General features: G+C 45.4%; 1 protein-coding gene across 1 annotated transcript; it reads right to left on the reverse strand.

Moving 5' to 3' along the window:
• Positions 1–1422: 1422 nt before the first annotated feature.
• On the reverse strand, positions 1423–13135 carry LOC144159005 (putative serine carboxypeptidase CPVL). Its single transcript, XM_077690233.1, has 4 exons — positions 12929–13135; positions 8930–9110; positions 4085–4415; positions 1423–2288 (listed from the first exon to the last, which is right to left on the reverse strand). Exons 1-4 carry the CDS (start codon positions 13000–13002, stop codon positions 1462–1464), a joined length of 1413 nt encoding a protein of 470 aa, XP_077546359.1. The 5' UTR covers positions 13003–13135; the 3' UTR covers positions 1423–1461.
• Between the last annotated feature and the right edge of the window lie 8593 nt (positions 13136–21728).

Here is a 21728-nt window from a genome sequence, read left to right on the forward strand (position 1 = left end):
GATGAATTTAAACATAGCTAAATGCTGCCATATAACACTTACTAATAAGAAAAAACCACTGCAATATAGCTATCTTTTAAACAATAATGTATTACTGCCTATTTGCTGTCGTGTATAATCTATTTGCTGTCGTGTACCACGATTACACGGGCATCTTTACAGCTGACGTCTGACGCCGTCTCCTGCGTGTTGCTGCTGCAATGAAGATGAGTCCGTCGATCATTACCTACTGGCGTGTCAGCGGCTTTCTGGGATCAGATTACACCTTCTTGATGCGCCACTTCGCAACCTGAGGGTTGTCCTATCTGTGGCCAGTCTCCTTTCACTCGGGACGCCCGAGATGGAGCTCTGAAACCAGGGTGTGGGCTCCGCCCTTCGGAGCTTCTTAGGTAGTTCTAACCGATTTCCGCTCAGACTGGATTTGTTTACGGTGGCAACTTATGTACTTTCTTTTTTTTTCCCGACTTTTATTTTCTGTATGTTAGATTGCACATTCAAAAAGAGTTTCAAGCGCTCTAAATTTCCTTTCTGCGGAGCACTTAGTTAAATACAATCTTTTTCCTACCACTGACGTTTGGCCAATCTCCTGTTTGGGCATGCGGCATTCACCAAGGAACAACACCACCACCACCACCATCACCATCACCATCACCATCATCATCATAATCATTTCCTCTGATATTGCAGTTAGCACGTCGTCTCTGGGGCCCAAGTTCTCTGTGTAAATAAACCTTAATGAGTCCTCAGTCGTAATCATCATTACGATATCACTGTCAAATATTGCCTCAAACCACACATTGGTTTTTTTAAATTTATGTTTCGTTTTTACCGCCCCGCCATGCCCAGCTGTGTTATTTTTGTACCAAGTGAAGGGCGTGTTCCATTGAATATTTTGAATACCACACTTATTATCTCTTTTGATAGGCAGAGTGTTTCGAACTTACGTCACCAGCCTACAATATTTGAGCTACAGTGTTCTCGATGCAATTCGATGATTCTAGAAACACCTGCGCCGAAAGATAAATATCCGCAGACCAGACGCCGCGGTATTGGATTCGCCGATACCAGACTGCGCACGTCACTTTGTTGACTGCTGTTTCGCCACCTGTGTATTTTTTGAGTTGTTAGGGGAGCAGAAGTTCGCTCCAAAAAACTTGCTTTTCTTTCAAGAGAGCTGCGTCGTCTTTGGCTACGTGACAATATTCTCCATTTGATGAATGTGCAATTATTTCGGCACCTTCTTTAATCAGCGTGCCGCTTAACAGAAATAAAACGTAACTCTGTAAAAATTTTAGTGGATCTTGTCCACCAAGTACCAAGATGTTTGGAGAAGTGAAAAAAGTGGTCAGCTGTAGGAACGATTGAAGGAATGTGTTCGCACGAAGGTCGGGAAGTGGTTATAGCGATTATTATGAGCACGGCTGTCGGTAGAAGTAGTTTGCCTTTATTTCTGCGGTATGTTCAAGCTTTCTTGGTTTCACTCGATGCGTTCCATTTCAAGCCCTTTATAAATATTACCATCATGCGATTGGCTGCCCTCGGCTTATCGACAGCCGCGTAGTGGCCCGCTCCCAGTAGCACCACTTCCGTCATGTTCCCCACCTGAGTAACCAATCCTGAAAGGGAGTGGGCGTTCTTGTAAGCCCTCCAGCGCACGGACTCCTTCTTCCGGAACTCCGCTGCGCCTGTCCAGTTCAGGGACCGGAAGAAGTCCTGCAGGTTCCTCGACGGGAACAGCGTGTCCATCTGACCCGTGTAAAAGAGTACGCGGAACCACCTTAGCAAGTCTTCGATCTTGTGGCTGATGTCGGTCAAGTAGTCGCTGGCCAGTTTACGCGCCACCCTATTTTGGGCGCCCTGAAACGTGACCCTCTTGCCCACGTGGACAGCTCGCTTAAACTCGTCGGTCTGCACGTAGGCCTCGTACTTGAGCATGTTCTCCGGTTTCTCCGTGTAGAGGGCGCTGGCGTGGTTGTTGTAACCGGTCAGTCTTTGGAAGAGGGTCGGCTTGCCCTCGGAAGTGAATATGGTGCGTAGGAGGTCCAGCAGAGCCGTGAGCTTGCCGATGGGTCCTTTCGCTTTCTTCCTCATGCCTTTGAATTCTCCCTCGAGCTTGTCGCGCTGCTTTTTGCTTATCATGGAAGTTTCGTAGAGAAAGTCGGAGGAGTCGGCCACCTTCAGTAGCCTGCCCAGGAAGCCAGCGCCCAGGATGACTCCCTCGAGTCGAAGATCAAGTTTTGGGTACAGCCTGGTATGAAAGGCATGCGCAACACCCACGGTGAACCTGGCTGCAAAAAGAGGGAATAAAATAGCATTACCATTTCGGTGGGGCAGCGCATGCACCTCCCACCATCTGCTGGTTCGTCCGAACACTTCTACTTTTCCCTTGAGAAACCATTAAATGGAGCCTGCTATTCTGCCTCTGGGGCTTAAATGTAGAAACATGGCTTCTGTCTTTAACAACCTGTGCTAAGCAGCATGTGTTTTGAGAACCTCTTGCAAGTGCTGAAATTCTTCGAAAAGAAAATCATTGTTTTATATCAGGTTTACACTTCTTTTTTAGGGGTGCTTGGCCAGCTTTGAGGTGGCGGGGAGAGCATCGGACATTGACCTTATAGCATAGTGACTATGTAGCATATTGACCGTTTTTTACGTATGGTGGCCCGGAGAAATTTTGTCTTTAAAGCTGAGAATCCTCCAAGTTTTAGCTAGAAACGGAATGGTCTAGGCTGATCTACTGACCAGTTCTCCCCTTGGGCCCGTCAGATAAGTGCGTATTCGCTGTGAACACGTTTCTCAACACAAGAAGAACCTGGTTATTGTGGTTATTCTTCGACGGGTCTGCATTCTGATTCAAATTCAGGCAAGGTATATGAAACATCATGAATTATACTTGTTCCTTCGGGACTGAGTCACAAAGCTTGTCTGCAATGGCTGAAACTCCGTTCTTGTGAGGACTGGATCTGTGGCAGAAAGGTTAAGATGCGTGCTACAAAAACCTATAAGGACTGCGCTAGAGTCTTGAGAAATGTGTCCTGTTTTTCAAACCTATACGCAATCGCAGACAAAGTAGAAGATAACTCATGCTTTGTTAAATGCACAGCTAAATGAGTACTGGCTGTACCTTTCAGAATTCCGAGGAGGGAGTTGTGAAAGAACATTGTACTTCCTGCAGATGCTCCAGAGCAGGTTGTCACATTGAAAGGGTATTTTTCATAGAAGATGGTGATCGGTAGCAGAAGGGTATTAATGTACTCCTCATCTGTCTGCCATCCCGTCTCTCGTGCCACTGGTGTCCGGTTAGAGACTGCTCAGGAGGGACATTTGGTGCAGAGTCAGTATCCAGTTCACAAGATTAGATGCAACCAAACAGCACGATTTTATCATCTGAACGTTACTTCATAATAAAAACAATTTGAAACTCGCATAGATGGGTTCGTTAGAACGTCGTCTATCAAGTGGTAAAACTACTCTGAGCTTGGCCTGTAAGATTGAGCAGCAGTTGGAGGTGTTACTGTCAGTAGACCTACCCTTGTCAGTCAAGTACCTTACTACGCACGTTCTGGTGTATGATCAAACACTGTCCGACATAGCAAATTATACCAGCTGGAGAACTTCCTGAAGTGACAAGAATACCACACAGGGCACGAAACGTACCCACGCCTCAAATGGGGAATTATGCGATCAAGACTACGTATAGTAAGAAGCAGCACCCCGAGTTCAGTGACATGCAGGAGAAGAATTTCGTCCGCGCGCACGGACATTAGGTTGACGTAGCAATTGCACTGCATACTGGAATGTCATGATAAAGAAATTACTACATCTATGCTCATGCCAGGATGCCTAATACAACCTAGGGTTGCTGAATTGCGGGGGTTCAGAAATCTTGCTGCAGGAAGTTGGAGCACCGCAACTTCGGTGGAGTATGCACCTCCAACGGCAAGTTGCAGCACTTACTGATGCCATGGAGTGGGAGGTCACTGGGAAAGGATAGCGTCATTGGGAGCGTGTACGCATCCTTTGCACTTTAACTGAGGTGTAGAGGATGCATACACGTGTAGTTTATTCAGCGAACCGTACTCACCTCCGTAGGATTCACCTCCAATATAGAACTCGCGACCCTTGTATTCCGGGAACATAATGAGGAACTGCCTCAGGAATTCAAGCACTCCCGTGGCGACGTCGTTGAGGTTTTTAGCGTATCCTAGCAAGCCCTTTTTGTAGCTGAAGCCCGCTCCCACCGGTTGGTCCAGGTAGACGACGTTCACATACCGCTGTAGCGAACATTTTCTGCGGAAAAGGCGCCCATTGGCATCCATTCCCAGCGGCCCAATCTCCAGGAACTGACCGAACAGAGAGGACAGGCCCGGACCCCCCTGGAGCCAAAGCATAAGTGGCGCAGTAGTTGGCCCTTCCTAGAGGGAAGGAACAAAGGGTGGGGTTAATTATTTGGTCGAAGGAGTGAGTGTCTAAAAACAAAGAATAGGAACAGGGTTAATGCGTTTCTCCCTATTAACCGCGGCACACGGTCACACGTACACACACGCATGCACACACGCACGCACACGCACTCTTTACTCGGTAAGAGTAGGAGAACTCACTTGCACTACCTCACTAACTCACTTGCACTACCCTCAAATTCACACGCTCGCTCACTCACTCACTCACTCACTCACTCACTCACTCACTCACTCACTCACTCACTCACTCACTCACTCACTCACTCACTCACTCACTCACTCACTCACTCTACCATTCGAACAGACAGACAGACAGACAGACAGACAGACAGACAGACAGACAGACAGACAGACAGACAGACAGGCAGACAGACACAGAGAGACAAACAGACAGACTGATGGATGGATGAACGTACGTACGTACGGACGGATGGATGGATGAATACACCTTATTCAAAACCTTTTCTATGATGTTGAGGACACAGAGAGAGTCAGGCCGATAGATAAAGAGAAATTCTTTTTACGAGGTACAAGCATGAAATGAGCACGAAATTTACTAGGATGGACATGAAAGCGCTGGGAGCGACGCACACAACCAACCTGGAGTGCTCCAGTAATATGAGACGCGGACAGCACCGGCTTAAAGCTTTCGGTAGGCCTTCCACACGCGGATAGTGCATACGGTGTTTGAAGTGCCCATGAAGACTTAATACAACTTTGTTCAATTTGAAAGAACTAGGAGCCTTTGGTTACTTACTCAACTGCATCCCATTCACGAAACCCGTTTTTAAAGACGATCGCATTTCTTGGGCTACTTGAACGCAGAAATTTTGGTCTGTTTGTCCGTCCGCCTTTCTGTTTTTCCCTCGAGTCAGCTTCCCGGCCAAAGCTAAGGCAGTTGTTGAACGGGATGTTTATCTAGGCAATGCCATTTCCAGACATCCACGTCTGGTGGCAGTGCTCATAATTGTCACCATTGTTGAGCAAACATAAAACATTATAGGAGCACTGACACGAAAATTTTATGTTAGACTTTTATTGTTTTTATCGATGCTTAATTGTCTGGCCAACCTGAAACAGCCCTTGAAATACTTCAGCGCGCGATAGCTAATTACATTGAACGGCCTTAAAATCGTTTGTTTCAAATTCCCGCGCTTTCATCCCGAACGGCGCATATGACAGAATCCCGGCCTGACCTCACCGCTTTGTGCGGACGTCACCGGCGCCCGCTTGAGAGGGTGTTGCTCCCGCTCGGCGCTCGCGGGGCCGCGCGCATGAAGTGACGTCACGAGTTTTTGACGAGCGCTGTCGCGTCACTTTTTTTGGCTTCATGGGGTGATGTCACGTTGATGTCCATTTGCTGAGTGCTGCTCCGCGCGCTGATCCGTCCGCGCGATAAATGAGATCCAATTGAACTATGTTCTTCGCGCCGCAGGCCGCTCATATTTCAGCCAGGGTATTCAGTTGAGTGAAGGAAGCGAACTGTGCAATCATATTAACGCCGAAAATTGGTGTCAGTGCTTCTTTAAGCATATCTAAGGCACAACATCAATAGATCAGAAATGTTTGCAGTGTTCTTTTATTGAAAAAAAATGCATGGGTGCTTTATTTTAAAGACGCTAGTGTCTCTTGGCCTGCAGTGTCAAATGAAATATTAGCCACCGTAGAATGCGAAACGCAGAGCCTTCCACCGCGGACACGGTGCCGCCACCTCGCAGAGGCGCTGGGTGTGCAAAGTCGTGTGTTTCCCTGGGCCAGTTCCCGATGGTGCCACCAGTGTCGAACTATGCGCAGGCTGCGGAAAGGAGCCGGAAACCATGGAGGAAAGATGCCGGAAACCATGGGACATATTGTAACGGAGGGCAAAAGTATCCGTCCAGTCCTCAGTGAGGGAGCCATCCAGCTTCCGGAGGCCCTTGGTTTTAAGGTTAGCGGAAAAGTGAATTGGACAGCAGTAGAGGTTAGTAAAAGAAGATTAGAATGTTGGTGGGAAAAGAGCAGAGAACAATCTGGGAAGACATGTGGACAAACAAGTCAGATTAGCACAAAAATTTCGTAGATGTTTTTTTTATTTTGATATTATTTTTTATTTATTTTGGTTGTATTTTTTGGTGAGGGGATTGTACAGTGGCGTTGCTACTAAGGCCGCTGTGCAACGCCACCCCGTTACAAAGGGGAAGCCGCTAAGCATAATCATCATCATCATCATCGGTGGTGTGCTGGGAAAGACGGCGCCAGATCACGCGGTTTTTCATCCTTCAGCGACCATGGCAGTGGTCATGAAGTGCCAGGTGTAGACGCGAAGACATGCCCAGAAAACGTAAGGAAAAGACACGAGGACTTATGAAGCAGGGGCGGTAGAAGACTATAGTCTGTCGACGACATTTGCAGCGAAGCAAGCAGATACGCGGCCAATTTTGAACAAAAAAAACGAAGAAATATTGATAAACTTTCAAATTTCGCGGTACAGTGGCCTTATGGGCGCAGACACAATCAGCACTAAAACCATAGTTGTTATCAGTGTTAAAAGAGCACTGACACGAAATTTCAAAGCCGAGATAACTATGTAAAATGCTTCCTTTTTATCAGGAGATATCTACCAGCAAGTTTCAACAGCAGCCGTTCAGCGTAACATATTTTAAATTAATTCTAATCTTCGCCCGCACGAGAAAGCCCAGAGCGGGCCGACACGACATCATCTGGTACCTACCCCAAACTGCCGACGTCAGGCCTCCCGTGACAAAGCCGACGGGCTGGCTGTGGTTGGAGCGCCCTGCTCCGGCGTGTGTACACGTCATGGTTTTGGCACTTACGTCATGCTTCCCGGGCACGTGGGGACGGGGAAGACCTCGCTCCCCCGCGCGTTCCGAGCGGTAGCGCTACGGCAAGATGGTGACGACACGTGATACCTCCTTTCACGGCGGCCGCTCTGCGTTCGTTTTGTCGAAACCGAAACTGACAACTGACACGAATAAACGGCGCCGTAAAAGAATGTTAACGCTGCGCTCAACCGTTTACTGTGTCATTCTATGATTAGTGGGCTAGTTGGCACGCATAGCAGCGAAAAAAAAAAAACGTAACACAAAAAAATGGCCGCGTATCTGCTCCTTTCGTTGCAAATGTCGTCAAAAGACGATAGTCTTTATCGACAGGTTTGCTTAAATCATTTTAAATTTCCCGCGCTCCACTGCTCAAAACCGGGTGTCTCGATGCCAACGCTGCCGTACGGCGAAGACACGCATGAATCGAGGCGGCCTACTTCATCGTTTATAGAACAGCGTTTCCCTAATCCACGTGCGTTGCAAGCAGAACGTGGAACCTATCTAGTGGAACCTTTCGTAACTGTTGCCGGTTGATTTCTTAAAATGGCGCCAGAAGCTATAGTGGCGCGGGCGACAGCAGGCGACGGTGGAGGGAATTTTTTTCTGCAGTTGATGAAGTATTTAATTTCGCAAAAGTCAAGCATGTGTGATTTTTTATAAAGGAACACTGCAAATATCACTTCTGTATTAATTTGTGGTCTTATATTTGCGTAATGTCTGGTTCTTCTTCAACAATGTTGACAAGCATGAACATTACACCGGACTTAGACGGGTAGATTTAGCTGTGACTATATAAGACTATTGCGCACGCATTGTTTTACTTTGGCCGGGTGGCTGAATCGAGTCACAGACAAGACAGACAGACGGACAGACAGACATACATACAGACAGACAGACCGACATACAGACAGACCAAAATTTCTGGGTTCAAGTAGCCCAAGAAAGACTATCGTCTGTAACATTAAGTGTCAGTACTCCTTTAAGTGCACGTTAGCATTCAAGTGATGCGAAGAAATGGAACTAGAGGTCCTACTACAATCACCCACTCGTGTTTCTTGCGGTGGCTTACATTGGCGGCCGCCGTTTGCACAAACGAGATCCTGTGACGTCACAGAAAAGTTGCCGGACAGTCGCCACTGCTTTATTTGTTTTCTTATTATCTCAATTATTTTTTGACGTTTCCATTAAAATTGGTATCGCGGTTATCGTGACATGTAGTATTTTATCTTAAATTAACCAAACTTGTATTATGTCTCCGTGGTTTCTTCAAACGACAGTATTCTCACTGCCACACATTTTAACCCCTACAGAAAATGATTCAAGGGATTCCGTTACTACTGTATAATTTTACTGAATTTACAGCTGTACGAGGGTATCTAACATTTAAGTTGCTGTGTTGTTAACCATTTATAGAACCAACGTTTTCTGGCGTTTTTGCTGCATATCTGAACAACTAGAAGGTGTATTTTACTAAAATACATTCCGTATTATCCGGCTTTCCTTGAATTCCAAACAACCTAACACATACAGATGCAGGGTGAAACCGGCGACACCTGTTAGTTGCGTAGCGCGAGCATCAGCAGTGCAAGTATCTTGCTAAGAGTAAATGTTTTGCTACGGACATAAGTTTACCGTCAGAGAACATACCAGCGCTCTGATGTGGAGGAAGAACAGATGGCTGTTCAAGATCCTGCGGGTTGTGGTGATGTAACCGGAGTACGCTGTAGCCCCGACCTTTTCCTTGAACAACTCAACGCTGCTCAGTCGCCTTGCCTCTTCAATCTTACCATCCGTGATGAGAGGGGTTAGGAACAGTGACTCGTAATACCTGTGAGGAGCACGAAATAAGATGTTCACGCGGATTTAGTGGCGAAGGGGGTGATATGAAAGATATTGTGGGAGAGTGATATTCCGTTCCAGGATAGGTACAAGCCAGACGTTTCCGGTGCGATACAAAATTTGGTTAGGCGTGTGGGTATGTCGCACCCCACAAGCTCCAAGACGACCTAAAAAGATATTATTTAATGAAAAGTTGCCCGAAGTTGAGCTAAGAGAACATTTAGAATATAAAAATCACGCATCTTTGAAAAAAAAAACATATCGGCATCACAGCGGTTTAGACCGGGCGTTCGTTCTGAAACCCATGATTCTACCCCCAAGACTACTGTGGCTTTTGAAGGCGTAGCACTGTTTGCCAAGTACCGTCGCAGCCAGCCGTGTGACGCCCTGCATGTCCACAAAAATGCAGATTTTGCGGAAGGAACAGCTTCAATCATTATAACTACCTAAATCGAGCTAATTTGTAGGAGTGAAGTTTGAAAAACTAAGAAATAAAAGATGGAAAAAATAAAATTTTCCCAAAAATGATCTGACAAAATACAGATACCGATCTTGTGCACCTCCCCCCAAAAGCGAAAACTAAATAAAAAAGTCCACAAAGAACGTTCGAAATACCAATAAAGAAGTCGCGCAAATGGCGAACCGAGTAACGCAGTGCACTTCCACAAAAAAATTCCCTCGCACTTCCCCGAGGGGGAGAGTGTGTAAGTGCGAATGCACGGTTGTTGATTGCGCGATTACGGTGGATATCGTGATCTTAATGAGTAGTCGAGAGATTACACACACGCACACAACTACAAAGAAAGATATTTCACTCGTTATTGCTGGTACCGTTGCCCGGTCCGCCATCATCGTTATCGAGATGCAGGACCAGCGACCGCTCTTGACGACGGCGCGCGCTCGACTAATACCCTCCCGCGCCACGCAGCCGCTACACGAGCGCCCTCACGCGTCGGAATGCGGAGCGCCCGCTACGCGAGCGAGAGCTCTCCCACCCGAAGTGGAGAGGAGGCGCCCAACACCCGCAGTCACTGAGCGGAGAGAGGAGGAGGAGAGTAGCGCCCGCCGTTACGGCGAGGGCTACACGAGCACCCTCACGCGTCGGAATGCGGAGCGCCCGCTACGCGAGCGAGAGCTCTCCCGCCCGAAGTGGAGAGGAGGCGCCCAACACCCGCAGTCACTGAGCGGAGAGAGGAGGAGGAGAGTAGCGCCGCCCATCTCCCCCCGTTGCTAGGGAAGACGAGGAGCGCGCGCACCCGCAGTTGTTGCTATGCGGACGACGGCGGCGGACGATTCAGGTTCGCTTAAGAAGTGCATTCGCACTTAAAATGCAGATTTGGCAGTAGTAACACCTGTAATCGTTATAATAGCGTAAACTGGGACAATGTGCCGTACAGAATTGTGAAAATACAAAAAACAAGAAAATAGAAAAAAATAATCTTTCCACGAAACTGAACTGACAAAATGAAAGATAGGCACCTTATACATTGTCCCCCCCCTCCCTCCATTAAAGAAAAGAAAACTGAGGAATAAATGAAAGAAGTCCGCAAAAAAACGTTCGAAATAATCATAAAAATATAGTGAAAATGGTGAACCCTGTAACTCTGTGCGTCTCCACGAAAAAGCAGATTTGGCGGAAGTAACACCTGTAATCGTTACGATAGAGTAACTACAGATAGTTTGTCGGAAAAAAATTGAGAAAGCAAGAATAACAAATGCAGAAAAAATGTTTTTTTTTTCAAAAATGACCTGACAAAATAAAAAGAATATGCATACATCTCCGAAAAAAAACTTGACTTAACACCCGCCGCGGGCGCGTAGTGGCTAAGACGTTGCACTGCTGAGCACGAGGTCGCGGGTTTGATTCCCGGCCGCGGTGGCCGCTTTTCTGATGGAGGCGAAAAGCAAAAACGCCCGTGTGTATGAGATTTCGGCGCACGTTAAAGATCCCCAGGTGGTCAAAATTAATGCGGCGCCCTCTACTACGGCGCGTCTCATCGCCTGCGTTACGTCGGCGCGTGAAACCCTGCAATCAATCACAGTAGACTAAACAAAAAAAGTTTGCAATATAACGTTGGAGATACGAATAAAAAATAGCATAAACGGACCAACTCTGCAGTACCCCTTCCATCTTCGAAAAATAAAACATAATTAACGAAGTAAAAGTGCTTCATGGCTATAGTGGTATAAAATCACATCACTGGTCAAAAGAAACCCAAAGAAAACTTACAGGGAATAAAATATTCCAACGACTTGTTCTACTGATAGCCATATCTGACAGTAAAGAACTCACAGTCTAAACAAGCAGAATAAAAATGCTAGACATTGACCGACGACTCTCTGAATTTTCTGCAGATTTCTTGTTGTCCACAATGTATTTATTGCACGACAAGTCAATGTAGGAAATGATATTTGCACCACATAGTTACAACTACGTACACGTGCAGACGAGTGGAAAACAAGATAAAGAACAAAACTAAACATAACGAACAATTATGTAAATATGGCTTAAAACGGGGGAACAGTCAGCAAGTAACAAGCGGGGGATACCAGTCGCGGGGAGAACCACTTTGGTCGTAGACATCTTTGAGGCTAATGATCCTCTCGCAAAAGTTTAATATTTAAGAAACCGTGAGTTCAGGGTGTCTATTCAGGATTAGCGTTTTCCATAAACTATGCAAAGCGTCAAGAAAAAAAAAAAACAACCATATGGCACATAACCGTCTCCGGGTTATACAAGATACTTTACACTATGTGCGGAGTCAATTCGAAGTCGTTCTTAAGGGTTTCTTGGAGGACATCCCATAAGAGTATGACATCTTTATAATTTGTAAAGCGATACCAAGTTGTTTTCGTTACATCGCACAGGCGATGTACCAAGTGTGGTGACATGCTTCCAACTCTACAGGACAAAGCATGGCTAATTCCAAGCACGTGCAAGTAGAATTAGGTGACCTTCCACTAAGAGGTGCATATTTACCAGACAATAGGCGGTAATGAATGTTCCGGAGGCTAAGGTAGAATCTAACTACATTCCGCTATATTGTGACGCCATGGCGGTAATTGGTATAATAGCTACTAAAGGCACAGTATGTATTCTCCTTTTCGGAGCCTAACCTATAAATTGATTAGCTACCACTACACGGCGAAAGAAATGATTCGCACGTGTTAAACACAGTGTAGCTGGCAAGAACGCTGCTGCAAATTGCTTCAGTGTGCCTTTAACGTGCGCCTGAACTTAAAATGACCTTTCAACACTGCTGATAAAATGTTTCAATCTGTTCCTCGTCCCTCCAAACGCTGCCAAATCTAAATTTACCGTCAATGCAAATCGGTCCTGCTTCATTAACTCATGGCAGCAGATACTCTTCCAGCTTCTGCTTTGCTTTTGGTGTGGTTTATTGAAATGAATATCGAATGCGTTTGTCGTGACAACTGAAAGAAAGCCCCCGGCCAATATCCGCGACATTACTTAAATGACGTCGTTAAAGAGGTCAAGCAACGCCAAGTCTGGGAAAGAAGAATGTTTTGAACAAGTTGTTATAGCAGTAATTGTCGGCTGAGCTCTTCTGTAACCCTTATTCTGAATACTCCATGGCCTTGTTGACTGGGTTCTGAAAGCCTTTTAATGTTTTGAAAAATGTTGAAAACATGTGTGGAAGGGTCGTTTTATAAGTGCGGCGAAGTGTTTGTGCAGTCGCAACTGAGATCGACAACCACAAACTGCACCCTAGTTTTCAGTCGCAGGACGTTGTGATTTCTGAACGGGCAGAAACGACAATCTGAATGCTCGACGAGGCCACTTACGTTTCATTGGCTTTGCAGTGTACCACCAAAATCACGAATGCCGCGAGGGTTAACCTTGTCACAGTACTAAACATGACGCCTTCGAAAAGTTCGTGTAAAACTAACCAACGTTGTGTTATTATCCATTCTAACCTTCATCGAGCAGATTGTTCTTGAAACTAAGCGTATGGCAGCAATGCCACAAATAAGAGAAAACGCACAGACGTTTCTATACGCGTTGCGGGAACGCGCAGCAGTGCCTTTGTTTTCGGCGAGCATTTATTTTTACCCCCGGTCACTTGACGGATTTGGTCTGGGCGTATGAGTAATGCGGTACACATGTCTACTGTAGAAGCGTCAGATGTTCTTGTCTACAGGTAGCACACAACATGATCGCTGTAAAAAGCACTTGTGACATGTTAGTGTATACTTATGGCACAGGTAGGTTAACGTACTTTCCGGTGAACGCAGGGGGCGTTAGGAAAAATTGGAATTTTACGACGTTTAGAGCCGATGCACACGTATGGAAAAAGCTCGTGGTTTTCCTAAACAGATCCTAAATTCACGAAACGTGTTAGCCAACTTCTTCCAGATACCATGCCTACTTCGCAAATATGCCACGTTGAAGCAACTGCTCTTTGAAGAGCTGGTAATGGGAAATGAAACTATAAGGACGCGTAAGGAATATTTATGATGTATCAGATGAGAAAGCATAAGAGTCCATTTGGCGAGCGAGCCCTGATGCCTTCATTTTTCTTTGCCCTTTTCTCTTTGCGCACATGTAGACACCCTCCTATCGCACTCCTTATTTTATCTACTTAGCCCACAGGCCATTCTATTTGCCATCCAATTTATCAAATTCAATTTTCCCGCCTTCGCACTGTTTGGCTATGATCTGTGGGAAAGTTCACGCTTTTTTATTTATGTTTCGCTGTTATGCATAAGGCAACTCAAGCGATCATATTTTGTTTTTGTGTTTTCTTTACTTATTTATTTTCAAATTTACTTACAACTTACAGTGGTCTTAAAAAGACCAAGCAGGAGAAGCAAAAAATTGTTTTTGTAGTATGTGTGTTTAAGCAATTCTTTCATCTGTTTTTATTTTTTGCGCAATAGGCCATTTCGCTTGCCGTATGTGTGCCAGGGCAGCGGGATTTTTCAGGTACTGGGTTAACTAATGCTTTCGTATTGATATGAAACAACTGGAATCGCGATAGCTGACTATGCGAATTTGTTAAACAGACATTTGTAAAAACAAACACACTGTGACAGGCGTGCTTGCATGACGTGTGTTTTTAAACACACTTGGGAAGCTTTTAAGAATTTTTGGCCACTTCAAACGAATCATTTGCCCCAGAGTAACGCTGCGGAGGTTATGATGTCTTTGGGTAACCGGCTACCACGTTCAATAAAAATGTTTCATTATAAACAGTTCCAAAGTTTTACGGCCATTTATTATGTTAACAATGTAAACGTATAAGAACAAAGCCTATCCCTGCAAATTTTTTAACTAGCAGATGTTGACCAAGTGCTGGGGTATCGACTATACACGTCTTATTGACGCGCGTGATACTAGGGGTTGTTTCTTAGTATTCTTTTCTCAAAGTGCGCAACGATGAGACGATCCCCTTCCTGGTCATCGTAAGGCCGTGGGTAAAACAAATCATCATGTTGGTCGAGAGTGAATTATGGAGATGTGTGTGCGTCTCTGTATGTCAGTATAAAAATTTCGCATTTAACTCTATTCTATATTGCTCCCATTTTGCTATATGCATTATTTAATCTTGAATGTTTTGTGTGAAAATGCTATTTGATAATTTGCTTTCGGGTTACATTTATTGTCTTAGCTTGTTCTGTGTAGAAGTACGTGACACCAGAATTTCATGTTCAGGAACAGCACAGAGTTTTCTCAAGGGCTTCCTCAAGACATGATTGTGATAGTACTACCTTCAAGTATTCGTGCCCTCAAAACTTGACTGTAACACAAACCACATTGCAATCCTCAATTCAAATCGAAAGCCTTAAGCACCTCATTTGGCGAAAAATCAGCGTTTTTGTTTGTTTACAACACAGAAAATGGCTGCCTCTTTGAAGGCTAAATAGAAAACACATTTGAGTTCGTGTGGGAGCTCAACCCGGGTCTCCACAGAACGAACTCGGCTGCCTTACCACAACGCTTTCTTTGCACGTTGCCTGAGGCGGAACAAGAGTTTTCCTACAGTGCGTGCGGTGCTTACGTCATGCCGCGTGACATGTGAACGTGACGGCAAGTAAGCAGAACAGTTTCACCCCAGCCATAGAGTTTCATACTAATATATACTAGAGGGAAATCTGTCGCAGCAGTCGCGGGCCGCCGTGGGCGGCGCCATTGCTGCTAGCGACGTTCCTCGCCTGCTTGGCTTAGCTAGCCATACGGCTTCTTTTTTGTCTCGAAGCCAAAATTAACGAAAAAAAGTAGCATTTTTTTCTTGTTAATCGTACATTATGCTTCTAAAAACTACTGACATTTTGTAGGTACAATTTTATATAACAAAACGAATTTTATGAACCATCTACGGTAATATTGTTGCTTTTTTGCAGCCATAGCCAGCGTTCCAACCTGTTCATGAGCCATGCCAAGGACAAGTGGAACGTACCTACCGGGTACATGACGGAATGCTCGCTGAAGCGCGGCTCCCCTAGACAGTGGCGCCAGATTTCCCTCTAGTGTATATTAATATGAAACTCTATGACCCCAGCCACGAAGAATTCTGACTCTGGAGATGCTGTGGCCTCAAGTGTCGCCAGTCCGCTTCTCCAAGTATATAGCCGCGGTATGCGCCGGCAATCAGGTCAGTGATAAGTGACCTCGAGAAGGTTGTGGCTGACTCGGAATGAAGTAGGGAACTGCAAGTGTGCTTGCTTGTCTGGTGTCATGTGGGGACTGGGTAAGTAGTGAATTTTTTGGTATTGGTTAATACTCGTGGGTCCCACCTGCAGTGCTTCTCACTATGGGACCTCTGCATGTATACTAATGTTTGTTATTTACTCTGTTTGTCGAATAAAGCCAGACTACAACTGAAGTCTAGCATGGTCCATATTGCATCACGCCTAACGAAAAGTTTTGCTTTTCGTTATTTTCTGTCCATTCCTTGTTTATCACTCCATCCAGCACCAACAAGCATCAAAAGGATTGGATATGTGCTCACTATATTATAAAGATAAAGAATTTGGAAAATAAGAAAGGGGAGAAAAAATCTTGACCAACTACATCCTCCCCTTCGCTTTCCGAGGTTTTCTTGACTGCCAATTCTTATTTCTGTCTTATTTTTAACGAGCCCCTCATTTCCTATTCCGATTCGCTACATGCATAGCGAGGGCCTCTGTTCTGGCAGTCTTGGTGCCATAGGGAGCTTAAGAGGGTTCAACGCTGGTCGACCATTCTCGACATGTCGTAGGCGCTCGAGTCACGGCCCGGGGGTTAAAAAGAAGGTCCCCTTCACCCCGAGTAGTCCGAGTGGCGCTGGCTACCACCCCCAAGCGCAGGAAACAAAAACACGTGAACATAAATACCCCGGAAAGTTGAGGCTAGAGTAGCCCCGCCGGTAGCGTAGTGGTTATCGCACCAGACCGGTATTCTGGAGGTCGTGGGTTCGGATCCCACCTGGCGGGCATTTTTTCTCCGCTTTCTTATTTTCCAAATTCTTTATCTTGACCAACTACATTCTCCCCTTCGCTTTCCGAGGTTTTCTTGACTGCCAGTTCTTATTTCTGTCTTATATATATATATATATATATATATATATATATATATATATATATATATATATATATATATATATATATATATATATATATATATATATATGCGCAAATGCAAGCTCTCGTGTAGCAGTTCGAAAATTTCCTTCTATGACACTACTTACACATTTCCCGGATGCGTTCATCCTTCACGACGCGCCGGACTAAGTCGGCCAGTTCCAGGAGAATAAGGCATGACGCGTGTCAATGTCATCGCGGCTGCCGTAGCTGTGTTTCTTGCACACCGAGCTGGATGGAAGCCTGGTGCAGTCTTTGAAGTTGTGCTCGCCAGAGCACCTGGGGCACTTTGCGCCTGTTGGACTACAGTACTTCTCCAGGTGACCGTAGACTGAACACTTGCCGCAGCGTGGGAGGAACGTGTTATCAAAGAAACCACACCGTAACCACTAAATGTTCAGATGAGTTTTATTTGCAAGCTGATTTTCTTGAATTTTTTCTTTCCACGATACCTTTACCTTGAGAACCCCCATCCGTGCAGTCGAGTTGGTTTTGCTTGATGAGACGCTGTGAGATGGAGTCTGTCTCGATGTCCTCTTCTACGCCGACTATTCTGATTTCTGGGAGGTTTGCCTACGGGACTTTTGTCGTGACTTCTTTTTTCAAGCTGTCATCTTGCTCGATAATTTCGGTCATTTTTCTATTTTTCTTACTTTCTGACATATATTCCTGTCGTGTGGAGTATCTTCACACTACTCCTCAACAATCCGCTGTGTAATTTCACTGTAGAGACCCAGTATGTTTGAGTCATTAAGTCGACTTAATGCATATGGATATATAGGTGAAACTAAATTTTTTTCACTTGAAGAATATTGCATATTCTTCACATTTGGCACCATGTTAGCTTCTTCAGCGCAGCCACGTTCAGTGAAACTATTTATAAACTTGTTGCACCCGACAGGTTCCAGTGTACCTTTGTTGGCCGAACAGCCTGCTCAGAGATACCGAACACTTTCCCAATATGAACTGCACGTTAGGTGTAGAGAAGCCAGAATGTTTGTTATGGCTAAAGCTATGGCTGCATGATAAATCCAACAGGTCTTACATGTTGGGTGATGACATTTTTAACATGAGTTGTCAGACGAGCGGCCATCCTTCTGTTGCTTGCCAGTCTTCGTTTCGTTCGCGCAGATTCCATCCAAAAAACACCCTCTGCAAAGCCTCACCTAAAAACTAAACCATAGGCTACAGTTGAGGCTAACACTAGCCATACGAAGTTAAACTCTTTTTGGGAAAAAGTGAGACGCATAACCGACACAAAAAAATGGAAAACGATATGAGGCTGTTTGGGCAACAATTTTATTGCGCTAACATTTCGTGGATAAAAAACTTAGTACTGCTCAAAGGGCATTTTAGAACGTAAGTTTATCTTCAGCATTTCTTTCAGCAAAATTTCACTAATGTTGGTTTCATTTCACGAACTGACACCCCAAACACAGTGAGCGAGGCAACAGCACTGCCTTGATATCAAAATTATATTATGTAGGGCGTTTCAGCTGCAGTTATTATTCCTAGCTTAACAATGTTCAATAATCTCAAGCTTAACAATCATACATCTCACTTCACATTACTGCCGGTCCTTTTGCGTAATACCACTGATAAATACTACATTCTAACTACATTTGATATAAATAAAAAACCTCTGGGCACCTTTATTTGGCACCGATGTCACCTGTTTCCCCGTTTCTTACAAAAAATATGTACAAGTTAATGGCCCGTTTAATGGTACCTAAAATTATTTGTTTCTTTTAGGTTTTCCTTTCTGCTGAGTACACAGCGACGTTACGGAGACGAAAGCAGCCCTGTTCTCACCTGTCTCGCCTCTGTGAAGAATAAAAGCAATTGAAAGGAGTACTGAAACGAAATTCCTAAGGTGTGGTAACTATATAGATTGTTTCTTGTGTATGTATTCTTTCAGAAGTCGGAAGTTCGACTTCAGCTGTGTCATCACACAATTTCAAATTAATCAATTTCAATCTCATAAAATTTCAACCCAATAAAACGATTTCAAATCCATTTCAAGAATGGAGCCCCTGGGTTATCTGATGACACGCCACGCTCACCAAGTGGAAAAGCGAAGATTCTGTGTAACTACTTGCGCAATATTTGTACCACTTCATCCACGTCTTATACAAAACGATTCACGGATACACGTTTTCTGGAAAGAAAAGGTGTATCTTTGTAATTGACGGGAGACGGTTTTTCGACGACTCGGTAGGGACCCTGGTATTTCGTCTGAAGTTTGCTTGAAAGCCCTGGGGCCGTGGACGGTGTCCGTAGCCATACAAGGGAGCCAGCAGGGTAAGTTGGCGTTCCACTACTGTCGCCGTGGCGATACTGCTGACGTACTTGGTCTGCTGCCGTGAAGGAGCGTGCCAGTTGGCGGCACTCTTCGGCTCGCTTGGCGATTTCCGAGACTGGAACACATTCCGAGATGTCAGGGCGGTAAGGAAGGATGGTGTCAATTAAGTAGGCAGGAAGGTTCACGCCCGTACAGCAGAAAGAATGGTGAGAAGCCGGTGGTTGACTGCGTGGCCGTAATATACGCGTACGTGACGAAAGGAAGAACTAAGTCCAAGTTCGAATGGTCGCGAGAAACATAAATCGACAGCATGTCGCCTCGTGTACAGTTAAAACGTTCTGTCATCCCGTTGGTTTGGGGGTGGTAGGATGTAGTCTTCCTGTGAACAACGCGGCATTCAGTGAGCAGCGCCTCCACGACTTCGGACAAGAAGACTCGTCCCCGGTCGCTCAACAGCTCCCTGGGCACTCCGTGCCGCAGAATAAAACGTTGAAGAAAGAAGGATGCGACATCGGGAGCAGTGGCAGTGGACAGTGCAGCTGCTTCCGCGTACCGTGTCAAGTGATCAACTGCCACAATAATCCAACGATTGCCTGCGGCCGTGCTGGGAAGTGGACCGTAAATATCTATTCCAACATGGTCAAAAGGTCGTGCTGGACATGGTTGTGGCTGCAATGCTCCCGTGGGATGTTGAGGGAGACTAAGGATGCCCTCCACCAGGCGGGCGCCCTAACATCTGCGCCTCAGGCTCGCAAATAAAGATTTATCAATCAATCAATCAATCTGGAAAGAACTCGAAAAGGCACATAACGTGATGTCTGATATAATTTCCCTTTTCAAGAGTGAATCTATATATTGGTGGCACAGGTTGGATTGATAAACTTTTAAAGTGTTTGCTTTTGGCTCTAGCTGCTCCATTATCAAATGGAGTATATCGACCGGAAAAACTTTATGACATACACAGGATGTACGCACGGATATTTTTTGGATAGAGGTCAACACATATCACATTATGTGATAAAATGTACAAAAGTGGCTATTCAAGTGCCTTGGTTCGGATCAACGAAAAGAAAAAATCAGCGCAGTTGGAACGACGGCAAAAGTAAGAGGCGACACACCCAGCACTCGTGTGTGTGAGAAGATGCTTGCCAGTGACCTCTTTGGAATCATAGCAGACCTTGAGTTCGGTACCATTTTGTTTAGAAGCTTTGTATATCCAAGGCCATATATTGCGGAAGTGCCAGTGCGCAATGTTTTGCAGTCTCCCACCCCACCCTCTCCCGTAAAACCGCATTTATAGTCCTAAAAGCACAGACCTCTTCTCTTCTTACCCCACCCTGTATCCCCCATACAAGTGTTATCCTTTCCCGCCGCACTTGCCCTTTACTTAACTGCCCTTCCCACCCATCAGTACGATACCTTTACTGGGAGTGCCCTGCAGAATACCTGCCGCCACATCAAAGCCCCCGGGAATGGCTTCCTGGGAAGACTGGCTGAACCCGGATTATAGCGTAGACGTGAAGTCGATGCAAGCACGTCTCTGCGGCCCACTGCCTTCGGGTTAGTGAGGGCCCGGAGATTCTACAGACCGGCCGTCTCCTTATAAAAAGATTGGGGCATGATGGCCCAGGCTAGGGCTTTCTAGATAATAAATTGTTTTCTCTGTCTTTGTCGTTCTAGGCATGAATACCACATTCATAAGGCTTTAACACACTCATAACAGAAATTCATACATGATTCTGGTGATGATTTGTGTCGTTGAAATGCACCAGACTCACGTCATACATCACTTTCCACGGAAGCGAGTACTTTAAAATGGAGCGCTTGTAATCTCTAACTGCATTTTTAAAAACATGATGCCCACATTAAACTGATTTTTTTGTCCGCAGTGTTTTTGAAGGGTCCTTGGCGGCTCACCACATCTAGCCTAGCTAGGACATAAGGGGGCCGGAAGATGGTAAACCATAATTCATACAATGCAAAAAAGGACAATGGGCAGCTCAAAGGACAACAAACCGCGCTTGTTTGTTCTTCTTTTCTATGGCCGTTTTTTTCGCTGTGGGCATTATTCTACTCTTGTGTTGTTTTCAAAAGCAATGTATTAAAACACTTTCGATGCAGTCTCGCTTTGGAACAGTGCCGGTTGCTTCAGCCCAGTAAAAATTAATACGCGCAGTAGCAAGCAAGCGTCAGCATAGACTGCTGTGATAAGCACCCAAGGTGTGATGACGCTGGTTAGAGGCTTCTAAAATAACCCACACGAATGCTCAGGTTACTTCACTGCCTTGCGATTCTCGGGTTTTTTTTTGTGCAATGCGACACTCTGGTTATTTGTTGTTTGTATGGGGCAGGCATAAACTGGAAGCTCGTATGTACCGTATTTTTGGGTTCTTAGTACTGTTACTACTGAACAGTCAGTGAGTGGCGCAGTGGCCATATATAAGCAACGCGCATACAGCAGATACGTCGGGCGTGTTCACAACCCAAGATTTCAATGCTATACTTACCTGATTTATCGTGCGAGTAAGCGGGCCTACTTGAATGGCGATAGCAAAGACTAATCGGTAGATATGCCACAACGCACCCTGAACTCTACCACCGCTAATTTTCGCATTTACCATGTACTCCACAGCCACCGCGATCACATGCAGAATGTGGTAGTACGTCAATCTGCAGATTCCGATGCGCACAGTCATTTTCGCCTCATCGTATTCGCTACAC

This window comes from Haemaphysalis longicornis, unplaced genomic scaffold (assembly GCF_048455015.1).
Source record: "Haemaphysalis longicornis isolate Haplotype H1 unplaced genomic scaffold, Haemaphysalis longicornis Haplotype H1 scaffold_10, whole genome shotgun sequence".
Classification (NCBI taxonomy): domain Eukaryota; kingdom Metazoa; phylum Arthropoda; class Arachnida; order Ixodida; family Ixodidae; genus Haemaphysalis; species Haemaphysalis longicornis.

Bases quoted from the DNA above. Each gene is read 5' to 3' on its own strand.
- LOC144159005 (XM_077690233.1), bottom strand. From the start codon at position 13,002: ATGTTTAGTACTGTGACAAGGTTAACCCTCGCGGCATTCGTGATTTTG. The intron at 4,416-8,929 runs GTATGTTCTCTG...CCTTCCCTCTAG, and splicing joins TCCTCCACATCAGAGCGCTG to GAAGGGCCAACTACTGCGCC. The intron at 2,289-4,084 runs GTGAGTACGGTT...CTCTTTTTGCAG, and splicing joins TGGAGGTGAATCCTACGGAG to CCAGGTTCACCGTGGGTGTT.